At 42.9% G+C, this 13365-nt stretch overlaps 1 protein-coding gene across 2 annotated transcripts in view; it reads right to left on the bottom strand.

The window, feature by feature from the left end:
• Positions 1–11189, bottom strand: part of LOC101162723 (ankyrin repeat- and BTB/POZ domain-containing protein 3-A) — a 187369-nt gene extending 176180 nt beyond the window's left edge. For both annotated transcript variants that reach the window (XM_023952521.2, XM_023952522.2), the window contains exon 1: positions 10079–11189. In XM_023952521.2, coding sequence (XP_023808289.1) covers positions 10079–10943 — 865 coding nt within the window. In that variant the 5' untranslated portion in view covers positions 10944–11189. The remainder of the gene's footprint in view (positions 1–10078) is intronic.
• Positions 11190–13365: the final 2176 nt, after the last annotated feature.

Genomic DNA, 13365 nt, shown 5'->3' with positions numbered 1-13365 from the left:
TGTGTTTTTGGGATGTTTCAGACCAATTCATGAGTCTCTATGTCAAAGAACAACCAATGATTAAGCGCACCAATGCACACTATCATTGAAGGATGCATATCTGTATTGACCTTTGAACCAAAAACTGTAAACATTTAAACATATACGGCCAATGTTAAATGTTTTTTTAACAGGATATGACATCAGCTGACCTTTCTAATAGTCGATGAGTAGGCGGGACAAACAAACCTAACTGCTATCAAAAGTCAACCAGTAAGACTGAAGCAGAACAGGAAATTCAATGGTCAATCATCATTCTTCACCCTTTTGATGGCATTTTTTGGTTCGCCTAAAAAATAAAAACTACGTTTACAAAAATGTACACCTAGTTCATATCACAATAAAGACACTCATTCATACAGGTGACGCTGACATCATGTTGAGTCATGGAATCTGGACTTATTGTCTCTTTCTGAAAAGACAATAAGTCCAGATGACTCAGTGTCAAGGCACACCTAGTTTAGTTGTCATAACTACTCTTAATCCACTGAGATCTGGCAGGGTTTTGGAACAATACATTTGTTCTTGTTGCACAGGTACATTCCCATGTCAATGAACAGTTCCTGTCCTACAAGTCCTCTAGTGGTTACTTGGTGAACTGACTTGGCTCCAGGTTTTCTGTGTTTTAAGCCTGCCTCAAATATGAAAATGAATATTTTTCTCTTTTGTTTGAGTCTATATATTCTTTCTTTACATTGTTTTGTTTGGCAGTTGTGAAAGTGTGTTTTAGTTCTGGTACAGACTACACAACTAAACTCTGGTACGTCTTTCACAAACTGAATCCAAATACAACTCTGAGCTCTAGAAAAGGAAAAATAAAGTATACATTTGAGCAAAATAAAAGCTGTTGGTGAAGAGTCAAGTTATCTTGCCAAACTACAAATACTTTTGTTTACAGTTGGGAGCTGCAGGGTTCCTGGTGTGAAAATGGGCTTGTTATTTTGTTTTGTGTTGATCAAATGACTGCTGTTTAAAATAGGAAATATGCTTTGTCAACTTTAGGAGCTTTAAGTGAACTCTTGATGAAGCTAAATGGAGTCAGCTGTCGGTGTAACCCCTTTGGACTAATTTGCAAATATTTAAGACAAAGAACAGTTTGTCTTTGATCAATTTTTTCACGTCTTTATGTGTTTTAACCCTTGTTTTATCTTAGATGACCCCCCCCCCTTACATTGACGTGTTCTCCCTACCATGACAAAGGTGGATAAAGGTGGAAAGATTTAAAAATAAATAAATAAAATAAATAAATTTATACTGTATTCATCCCTCAATGGGGAAATTCTTCTCCGCATTTGACCCATCCCCTTGGGGAGCGGTGAGCTGCAGCTGAACCGCGCTCGGGAGGCAGTAGTGTTAAGGGCCTTGCCTAAGGACCCCCACTGGGTGATGTTAACTGCTCGCCATTGATATGGTAATTGCCCCCCAGTACCATTACCAATTTCATGTAATCCATGGACACCAGTGAAGATCACAAATCATTGAAGAAAAAAGGTTCAGAGCACTGTCTAGTGGGTCTAGATGACCCAACTCCCAATGTTAAAGTGCCTAGTTTAGCACATGCGTTACACATGTAAACATGGTTTTTATACATTTTTGTACAATTGTTACCTCTAGATTATTTAATAATAATATAAAATAACAATATAGCTGTTGGACGTAGCAACAGTAAAGACAGGCCAAATCTTTATGAAATGGAGAGACAGGGAAGGAGTGAGTGAGAGCAGAAGTTTCCTGTGAATCTTATGAAGTATCACTGCAGTAGGAGGAAGTGTCTCAGCCTACACAACACCAGCATTTCTACATCTTCACTTGAGCTGAGCCCAGCCCAGCCCCCAGTTTCAGTGTGCTGCATGTCGCCTTTCACAATAAGCAGTCACCGGCGAGCAGCGTCTGTTACTGTGGGCCCGGGAAACACCAAAGAATGACCAAACGATCTCAGCTTCAGCCCTGACTAATTCACTGCTCATGTATTTGCAGCCTCATAACTGCTGATAAAATACTACACCATATGGATGTTGTAAAACTTAACTTAAACCGGGGTCTTCAAATAAAAATATAAAGAGGTCCAGTTAGTTAAAAATGTCTTAAAGTTAAGGTCTGGAAAAAAAAGTCTAAATATTCAGTGTAATATATTTTTGAGTAGCTGAGGTTCTGCATGTAAGTAATATCCAACTCTTACTTCAAAGGAATTCAGCACAATTTAAAAACTTTTGAAAGTATTGATTTTTTAGTGACATAAAGACACAACAGGAACACTACCAGGACACCTGCCGACATCACCAAGAAAACCGTATGAAAGGAGGATCCAGGAGCCCTCTTTAGCCTCTTCCACGAATCAAACACCTCCCTGAAGAATGGACATTTGAACACATGTTTGAAGGTTTTCAGTCTATCAGGGTTTCATTTCAGAACTGGAACATTTCTGCTTAATTCAGCCTTTCTGTAGGAAAAAATCCTAAATGTCCCTTTTACAAGTTTCCTCAGTTCAGAAACATATTCAGCGGGTTGGAAACTTTATTTGATCGAATCTTCCTTCTCTGTCAAACAGTTGCAGCTGGTTTAAACTTAGACTTTGCGATGAAGATTTTCCCTTAATGTCAAATGGAGGATAACAACCAGACGCTAACTTCAGCCGCATCCAACTTTTAAGGCGTGACAGATAAATAAAGCAAAATAAAACGGCACAACCATCGTAAAACTGATATTTTCTAAACATAATATAAATGTGAATCCATCGTGTCTGCATCTTTATTATTGCGAGATTACAAGAAACATTTGAGAGTCAGTCGCTGCATATTATGCAGTGCGACGTGGAAACAACTCAGACCACGGACCGGTACTGTTGGGAACACCCAAAACGTCAAAAGGTGACGTGGAGGGAGCTCTGAAAACACGTCCATATATGATGAGTAGGGAGTGTGAATGTGTTGGTTGCTACGACAAGAGCTGCACAAATTAAAAAGGAGGCAACCATCGTATTAGTTTTGCATCAAATTTTATTTAGCGGGTAGTCGACCATAAATGCTAAAAAGCTTTTGGTGAGGGCAGCAAAGTTTTATTTTCTCTACCATCAAAAGTGCATTCAATGATTGATATAACAGACATATGATGCCTCCTCGGTTAGGCTTCAGAGATTTACAAACATCAGAATTCTTTTCATGAAATTATCCAACTCCTTTCTTCTAATCATTTTCAAACCCGTTAAAAAAATTAACTCAGTGTTCCACAGTCCAGACAGAAACAGATCTGCTGCTTCCCTCAATGCACCATCAGCTCACAGTGTTTCAAGTTGAAGTTAAGATAAGCATGAAGTTAAAATAGAAAGATGTTTGGTGAAGATTAGAAGTTTTCTGTGGATTGAGTCACTTCTGAATGCAGACCAGCATGAAAAGCTTTTAATCACTTTTGCTCGAACATGAAGGACGAACCAGCAGAAGCCAAGTTAGCATGTTTTCAGTTTTAATCTTCTTTTACCGAGGCTGTTGGAAGCTAAATCATTCACATTTAATAAGAAATTTGAGCAACCAACAGATAACTCACAGCAACTGAGCGCAATTTTGGCAATTGTGTCACAGAGAAACAAAATAATGTAAAAATATACAGTAGTTGTAATTTATTATTGCTATTTGATGCCAAAATGCTATAAAACTGAATTATTTAACTATATATCAACAAATATATGTCATAGATACACTTCCTTGGCCCTCAATACAGCTTAACCTGCCAAAAGCTGAACATTTACAAAGTTTAAATGCACTAATTCACTCATTTAAACTTTACACAGCTGTCAATTATTTTGCAACTTTTACAAGCTTTCTTTTTTTTTTAAATATAAATAGATAGTATTAAAGGTAATAGAAGCGACCCAACACCACTTATAATAAATTTCAGTTAAAAGTGGGTCAAAAACTAGATCGGAATAAACTACAAATGCAGATGGAGAACCCAGCATCAGATTGGACTGGTTTGTGTTTGTGCGTAAAAACTCCAAGAAAGTGCGTAAAATCCTAAACGTGAGAGGATTTGGAGCTCGGGGGGAAGGCTGTGATTGATGCTTGCTGCTTAGAAATACATCTACAACAATGTAAATCATCTGCCCGGCTGCATAATTCAGCAGCTGTGAGGCTCGTGAATCACATCAGAGATAAGTTGACATCCTGCATTACACAATGATGCATTTAATAAAACATGAAATGCACAGAGTGGAGTTTTTTTTCCTTACAGTTATCTCCTGAATTATTTTTGCGACCACAGAAGAGCCACCGTGACGCCAAAACGCTGAAAATCCTGCAGAAAATTTCCCCTTTGTTGCTTAGGATAAAAACTGAAAGCGAAGCTATTTGTGTAACACGTAAAGCAGAAATAAAAAAGCTACATCCTGACTCTTGAGTGTCACCTCCGTGCTGTTCCCTCCTAAAACCTCACGTCGGCCCCCCTTTTAAAAAAAAGCCTCTGTGAAGACTCCTGAGAGCTGTCAGGCATAAAAATGAGGAGTCACAATTAAAGGTGTGATCAAAAACATCATCAAAGTAAACAGGCGGTCGCCATAGGCAACATGTGACGAGATGTGTGGAAGCAGAAACCTGCAGCAGCGCTGGAAAGACGCATGGGGGGGGCTCTTTTTCAAAGCAAAGCGTGTGATTTCAGCCTCAGAGCGAACGACGAAGTCATTCAAGATCACACAAACTCAGAGCTTCAGTTGTTGTTTTTTTTAGCCTTTCTTACCCGTTAACCTCATATCTTGATGGGGGGGGGGGGGGGGGGGTCATGGTTTTATTTCAAAGCCTCAGAAGATGCAGAAAGACAAAACTTATGTACTTATTACAATTAATGAGATCATGAGGGCAATTCAAAGTTTCGAACAGTCGATTAGAACTGAAGCGACAGGCGTGGCAGGGCGTCCTGTTTCAATCAGGTTTAAGTACAGATGTGTTAAAAGGTCCGGTAGTTCAAGAACACACTAAACGCGAACATAAGGATGGCCCATGGCGTTCACACTGGACAAGCAGGGAGGGGCTTCTTTTCTATTGTTTACTAGCAAATGTCAGGTAACTACAGATGGTGTGAAATGTCAAAGCTATACAACTCTCCTGGATCTGGCTCCAGGCTTTTTCGTTCACAGCTCTATTCTGCTATAGGAAAGACTTGGTGTCACAGAATTCCAGTTGCACACAAACCAAAATGATCAATTTCTCCGTCACAATTCATTTTCACACAGTTGGCATTTCCGTGAATTCAAAGGGACGCCATCCATTCATCACTACAGCCATACATCACCCGTTTTGGGCGTGGCGGGACAACACTGCACGATGTTTCCAGTGCTAAATTATATCTGAACTTATTGGTAAAGCTTTACGTCACATCAACCAATCAAGAACTCAGATTTAGTTTTGACATGTTGATGATGCAATCAGTGGGTGGAGTCCAAAACCAACATGGAGGAGAATCTGATTGTTGGACTTTATGATATTTTTCTTACTTAGAATAAAAAATGTCATCAAATGCTTAGTTTACTCCACCCTCAGCAATGCGCATTCAAGCGACCAAAAGTCTATGTAAACACTCCTATATGTGTGTTTTCACGCATCGCTACACAACTTTTTGAGTCCATTTTTGAGTTCTACATACAAAACATGCAGCTATTGAACGGGCGTTGAAAGTGAAACCAGGTCGAACTTTGATCAATCAGGGACCTGGATTTGGTCGTGACGTATGGATGACGTCTCCTTTAATTCACAGAAGCTGGAATTCTATGACACCAAGTCTTCCATAAATATTGGAATAGAGCTGTGAAAGAAAAAGTCTGGAGCAACATTCGTAAGATTTGCACTGCTTCGACATTTTTCACCAAGTCTGTTCCAACTGTAAGTACATGCACCAGTATCGGGTAGCGACAGTCCAGTGTGAACACCATATGCTAAAAGCACGTTGAAGAACCTGCGTTCAGCTTTTCTTGAACGTGCATCACGTTCACGTAAGCATCTCTAAAACCAGCATTTATAGAGTATCAACAGAAACTGTGAGCTTTTTCTTATTTTTGTGATCTGACCTTTAAAGAGAAAACCTTCAGCCGCGTCAACATTGCCTCTGCTTCTGTAATTCTGGGATTTTTAACGCCGTCCGGTCCCAAACTCTGGTTAGCCGAGTAAACTTGGGTTTTTTAAAACCCGGCTCAGGTTAAGCTGATTACAGTTCGTGGCTGTTTGCCGCATCCCTGCAGGATACATCTGCTGAACGGAGTTTCTCTGCTTCTGACGGATAACGTCAAAGACTCCGGGCCGCGCTGACAGCTGCTGTCACCAGCTCTTTCAGCATCACAGAGGCATCGTCTCCCGGCTTTCAGGGTTTGTGTCAATCGGATCCGTGTGTCAAAACTGCAAAGGACGATGGCGTCGCTTTGTTCTCCAGGACGATGTTGTGCAGTTAAACTGGGACTGCAGCTGAAATTAGCAACCAGAAAGAAGTGAGGGGCTCATATCCTACACAAACTTGGAGAGGTGGGGGGTTGATATTGCTCCCCTGCTTTGAAAAGATCCAGAGCAGGAAGTCCCCACCTTTCCTTCTGGGAGCTGGTTGCTGAGGAGTGGGAAGTCTGAGGGTCTCGGACTTTGGCCTGACAGGAGAAAAAACAGGTAAAAACAAGTGATCTATTGGTCTATTTTGTGATTTCTGCTGATCACCTGGAGCAAACGCCACAGCAGACCTTAAGTTTGGCAGCATTGATTTAATTAAAAGTTTTTCTTTTTTAGAAATAATAAACCCTTCCCTGTCCTGTGTTCAGGTCAATATGAGTTCATATTATCATAGTTTGTACTCACTTCCTCATACATTTCTCCTAGGTTGCTGGTCTGTCTCAGTCCTTATAGCTTAATTAGGCTTTCTTAACAATCGAAGACGTCACCTTTGTCCTCCTGATGAAGACCAGCATCAATAAGAGAAAAGTGAAGCAACTAGTTTGAAAGAAAGACGCCTCAAAGACATTTCTATCTTGACCGCACGCAGATCAGATTAGCCGTAGACTTTTCAAGTGAGAATAAATGAGAAGGAATTATCAACTTTGTTCTGGCGCTTCCTTCTGTTTGCTGTAGCTAAGTCCTAATCTTAATGACCAGTAGATAAGCTGGAGTGTTAATTAAGCAGAGCAGCATGGTAATTATATCTCTGAGGGACCTGAGCCAACATCTTCTCAGCTCTACCTCCTCCGGCTGACACGGCGACCTGAGTCTTCCTCCTGTGCTCGTCTCCATCATCACATTAGAAATGCATCTCCCACAGTTCTCCTATTATCTCAACCGGGCCTGGTGCATGCTGGGAAGATGGCACAAACGTAATAAATCCCCAAAATTCAGCGCTGGTCTCGGTTGTGTGCTTTGGATTGCAGTCAAATCAGCCAGAAGCATAAGAAATAAAAATCATTGTCATGGACGGCAGACTGGAAGTGGATGCGGCTCATAAAATCTGTCTTGGCCTTAAAATAACTTCACAATCACCATGCGCTGCGGAAACTGTTAGCAGGAGTGTGGGCACAGCCTTTGGCCTGATGAAATTACCAGGAAATAAAAATCCATCAAAAGCAGCTCGCCTGCCCGGGTGCTTCAGCTCCACCAGAGAGACGACAATCTGTCAGCTAATGTGCGAGCGAGTCCCCCAGAAAATAATAACAGAACGGGCGACGAGCGGCTCTGCCAGACTCACGCCGTTATGAGCCGGGCTTATTAAAACCCACAGTGGAAAACAAATATGCAAACACAGCTCAGAGAACACAATAAAAGATGGTGTGAAAGAGCCGGGGTGAAGACCACAACAGGCACCACGCTGCAGCCTGTTGTGTCATGTGACCTGACCGAGTGGTACCGGCTCCTCCGGGAAGGTCACGGCGAATGACAGACGTAATCAGATACAATTAAGTCACTCAGGACAATATTAAAGGACTCCCTGGCAGTTTTGGGAGCGGATGTCTGAAGATGATTTATGAAGATGAATGAGGAAAGTCTTACTCAGATACATTTCATAGGGAGATCTGTGAGTAATCTTTCAAAATAACACTGCAATGTTGAGCTGTGCAACAACGCAAACACTAAAAAAAGAAAAAGAGTGTCCACCCCGACACTGGAAGGTCGTGAGCTCAAATCCACAGTCAAGTCATACCAATGGGACCAACCCCTCCCTGCTTGAAACCCAACATTGAAGGGTTGGATTGGTGGCAGAGTGCAGCTGTGTCATTAGTCAAATGTCCCACAACGAATGGCACTTTAACCTTGACTTTCAAAATGAAGCAAACGGGCAAGAAAAATCTTGATTTCAAAACACCAAACTTCCTGAAAAATATTTAGGAACAGATCTTTTTTTTTGTTTTAACTGCCACATTTCTAAACCCCTGATATCACACAACAGAGAAGTTCTGAATGCAAATGGGAGCCTCCCCTGCACCCTCGCAAACAATGCGTTTCACAGAGGAGGCGGGAGGAGGATGCATGCTAAAAGAGCCGCTCCTGGAATCATTTTCAGAGAAGATAACACCATCATCCAGCCAGAGGAAGTTGTAAAAGGAAGGAGGAGGAGTTGAACTTACATTGACAGCTTTCCGTGTTTTCAACAAATTTTTTTATTCCAAAAAAAGGCCTGGTTGTTAAAAACGGATGAAGAAGGTGGACGTCCTTCTACTTTAAAGCATCAAAGTAAATCCCAAGATCCTTTGTGCATTTTTGGTTATAAACCAATGAAAAATAAGATCTCACGAATCCCAATCCAAAATTTCTATCCATTCTTCCACTAAATTCTTTCATCAGCAGCTTGTCTTTCCTGCATGTCCCCGTTTGCCTCTCAGTCGGAGGATTTGAAGTCCCTTCTGCTTTATAGTTTCAGCCAACTCATTCTTTCGGAAAAGAAGGCCAGCCCACACCTTCTGGGGTGACACAGCAGCATCAACACAAACATAAACAGGATTTTAGTTGTTTCTGCTGAACCGCATGACCAAGCGGCTGTCAGAAACGCTCACATCCACGCCGGAATGACGGGAGGGAGGAAAAGCTCGAAGCAGCAGACGATGGAGCTTGTTTGATCTGTTTTAGGAGACTTTGGTTGATGTTAAGCTTGTCAAGATGCTGCATAATCACAGCAGTGAGACGTTTTTGCAGCTTGGAAAAGCGTCTAAACCAGGGGCCTGCAACCTGCGGAGCCTTAACCTGTAAAGTAAGTAAACTAACTCTTTGAAACAGTTATCGCAAGTCGAACTGAAACATTTTGACTGTTTTTTGTGCCACAATTTAAAGGTCAGTAAGGACTATCGGAATTCAAGCAGATGTTTTTTTATTTTTTTGTTTAACAAATACAAGGATTTTCGGTGCATCTTGTGGTTGAAAAATACAGAAAGGTTCATGAGCTCTGTTTAATTTTTGGTTTGCACATTTCTGGCAGAGATTGAAGGAATATTTTTATTGCCATTTTCAGTGAGCAGGGTAGTTTCGCAGAATTGGAATTTGCTGCGGTGCTAATGTGCGACATAAAACACTTAAGAATAGCAAAAATAAACAACAGTGAGCAAAAAAAATAACATTACACAAAGGTCAGAGCAATAAATAAATAAAGGTACAATAGTGCAAACTGAGGATGATTCACCGCAAACGGTCAAATAAATGTTTTTATTATATCACTGCTGACATTTCCCTACCTGTGCTACATTTGCTAGAGAGAGAATCCTATCTGTGCCTTTTATTTTGAAAGAAAGTCATGTGAACCTCTTTCAAAAGTTAATTTATTTTTATGTTTATGTTTTATTTAAACCAGAAAAACAAAGGTTCATTTATGTTTAGCCTAGATAACATAAATACAGATCAGTTTCTTCTTTTTTGTTAAACTGTGTGTCTCTTATGGACTTATGGAAGTGGAAATAGCGTGAAGGTTGCAGACCCCTGGCCCAAACCATTCCAGATCAACCAGTCCAAAGATCTTAACTCACTTTTCCCCTCAAGAAACCTGCTACTACAGCAAGTTAACAAACCAGAGCGAATCCAAACCGAATTCGGCTTTGGAGACTCACCGCTGGAGTTCTTGCCACAGATGAGGTGCTGGTAGGGCTGCAGCAGACCCCAGATCTCCGAGTCGCTGTTGATCGCTTGCTCCATGGACTCCAACGTGAACTTGGGAACCCCGTTGTCCCTCTCCACCAGCGCGCTGCGCAGGACGCGGCTGAACACCTCCCTGACCAGGCTCTCCATGCAGGCGGCCAGGTAGATGGCTGCGTGCTCGTGGATCCGCAAGGCCACCCGGCTGTCCACCATCCACCTGAAGAACTTGCCCACGGAGAAGACCAGCCCGCAGCGCGCGGACTTGCCCCGGCTGAACTTGTCCACGGTGCTCATGTTGTAGAGCGACAGCGCGCTCAGAGCCGCCGTGATGCAGTTGACGGAGATGGTCCACGAGAGCACGATCTTGACGGCGCTTTGGATCTCGTGCTTGGTGCACTTGGCGTAGCGCAGGCTGAGCCGCTGCGCCTCCCGCGCCACGCGCACCAGCGCGCGGCTGATGAGCGCCGACAGCCGCGCCAGGAACTCCGGCGGCGGGTCGCCCACCATCAGCTCCTCGTCCTTCCTCAGCGCGCCCTCCACCTCCCCGAGGCTCCACGGCACGTCCTCCAGCTCGGGCAGCTTGGCGCAGTGGCCCGCGCACTCCAGGATCTCCGTTTCCTCCGCCAGGACGGTGTTGACCGTGTCCAAACTGTTGTGTCTGCTGTGCATGGATTCCGTCAGATGCCAGCAGTTGCCCCCATGCGAGAAGGACGGATGCGTGTCGGAGCAGCACAGCGACACGCTAGACGACCTGACCGAGTCCGCGGCTCCACCATAACCAGAGTCAAGCGTTAAATCCTCCAGCGTCCTCACGACTGTGTTACCCTTGCCTGCCATAACTGCACCGCATACTGTTGGGTATGCTTGGTCTCCCAGTCAAACGCCACAAACTCGCATGGATGTCTCCGCCACTTTCTGTTGGTTTGACCGGATCCCACAGCTTCAGAACAAGTTACAAATCCAGTTTTCTACTCCTCTCTCAGCCTGGATGTCCTCAAAATCCTCCAACCTACAACTTCATCTGCGTACCTCCGAGAGCGCACAAACCTTCTGCGCTCCCTGAAACAAGCGCAGCGCAGGCAGGGCTCCGGCGGAGAGGAGGAGCCTGCGCGCTGCGGGGCCGAGCGACACCAATCCGCGTCTCCGTCAGCTGTGACTGACGTGTAGGAAGGACCTGCAGCAGAAAGTGGCGCGTGCGGGGAAACCAGACCGAACAGCTGGAGGCGCGCACGCACGAACCAAGCTTTCATCCGCGCCGCTGCGGTGTTTTCTCACCATGACTCTGAGATTCTCAGACTCCTCTGTCTTTGTTCTTATGTTTTCTGCGGGTTTGTGCGCAAAAACCCAACGTTCAGCATCATCCTGTCATACGATTACTCAGTCTTAAGATACATCTCTCCCTGTAAGGTGACTTTTTTTCCTCCCTAACCAAACTGAGCTGAATCCAGAGGACGCACATGGAGCAGTTGGAATGAGGATTCAGGCGTTCTGCTGGAGCTCTTGCATGAGCGTCGGAGCCGCACCAACCATCTGCTCACGCCACAGTCCTCACATTTTCTTAACGTGACGCTGCAAAATGCCTGATCTGGGAATAAGCGCGCGCTCTGGAGGATCATAGGGAGAGCGTTTGTTTATGAGAACTTAAATTTACTGATCTATCTGTAAAAACATGGCTCCAAAGCCTGTGGGAGGGTTTAGACATTTAGTTTGTAGAGTTTCTTTCCAGAAACGTCTCTGAGTCCAAACTCAAAGTGGACCGTGTTCTCTGCAGTTGAGCGCGCGCGTCTTGCTGCCTCGCTCAGGTGAGAGCGGTGGAGGGGGGCTGCTGCTGTCGGAGGTGCTCCGTGGTGCTCTGGAGCTGGCCCTCTCTTATCAAACCTTGGTTGCCTGGTAACAGTGAAATCATCGTGATTTCTTCGGCTGGATGATAGTAGTTACAGCGCGTTGGAGCAGAATGGAAGAACCCTGCCATGAAACCTGAGTCATCCTCAACAGGCAGGATTCTCGTCATGCTGTTTTTGTTTTTTCATCCGCTTTAATTAAACAGGACTTATATGTTTACAGCTTTGATGTATTAAGTTTTAAACGAGTTCCAACAATTAAATAAAATCTTGAATTAAAAAATAGCAAAAATGTTGATATAGTATTTTTAAAATACAAGTAACTGAGCATCATCTATTTGTGGAAAGCAACAAGTCACAAAATAAGATACTTGGATATGCAATTACAAATGTGAATTTATTTTATTATGTGCAAAAAAAGAACATTCATCCTGGAAAAACCAAGAACAATTCTCCCCTGACATTTTAAAGTAATTTGACTTTTTTTTTTTTTGTTTGTTCATTTTTTATAGCAGCAACAGCCAAAAACATGAATAGAAAAAAGTTAAATACATAAGCAATTAAATAAATACATCCAGAATGGGTTTTTGACATAATAATAACTTTATTGTTCTTGCATACAACTTGTAGGGAAAGATCCATCAATCCGATGTCTACACCCTCTTTATCCCTGTTGGGGTCACGGGGTTGCTGGAGCCTATCCCAGCTGCTATCGGGTGAGGACAGGTCACAGCTAACTATCTCCACCCTGCATCCGCCAGTGGAGAGTAAAACTTATGATTCTCTTCAATCTAGGTATATAAAATACATTTTTATGCTAATTATAGTAGCTTAGGCAGTAATTTAGATGTATTCTTAACTGATATTGTGCTTAAACAACAATGGAAATTACGTTTTAGGCATTTTTAACATGTTCTTGTTACAGTATTTCTGATAATCGAGGGCATTTAGAAAGAAATTTAAGATTTCTGAGAATTTCTATATTTTAATCAGCCTGAAAAAAAGTCTGTTTGTTAAAGCTCTTTATTGTGTTGCTGGGCGGGCCACCATAGCTCTCTGCTCCGCTCCATTCTGATGCATCCACTTGTAGACGACTAGATCCGTGTTTTCCTCGTCCGAGCTGGAATCTGGTGGAATAGCTTCATTAATACTCACCGTTTTTGTTGCACCTGTAATGTTAGGTTGGGGTGTGAGGATACTCGCAGTGGGCCTTTAAAGGTGGCAACCCCAGTAGGAAATGACCTGGATCTTTCCATTATTTGCATTTTAGTATGCCTATGATGTCTTTTAGGCAATTCAGGGTGCCTGTAGGTGACCTACAGGTGTCTAATTTATTCAATAAGTGTCCTTTGTGTAAACACACATTATGTATAACAGAATGCAATTGACAGATTTTTGGATCAAAGGGATTGCTTGAC

The sequence above is a fragment of the Oryzias latipes genome, chromosome 23, assembly GCF_053564925.1.
Source record: "Oryzias latipes strain Hd-rR chromosome 23, Olatipes_Hd-rR_3.1".
Lineage (NCBI taxonomy): Eukaryota > Metazoa > Chordata > Actinopteri > Beloniformes > Adrianichthyidae > Oryzias > Oryzias latipes.
This window is presented reverse-complemented; position numbering and strand designations above follow the sequence as displayed.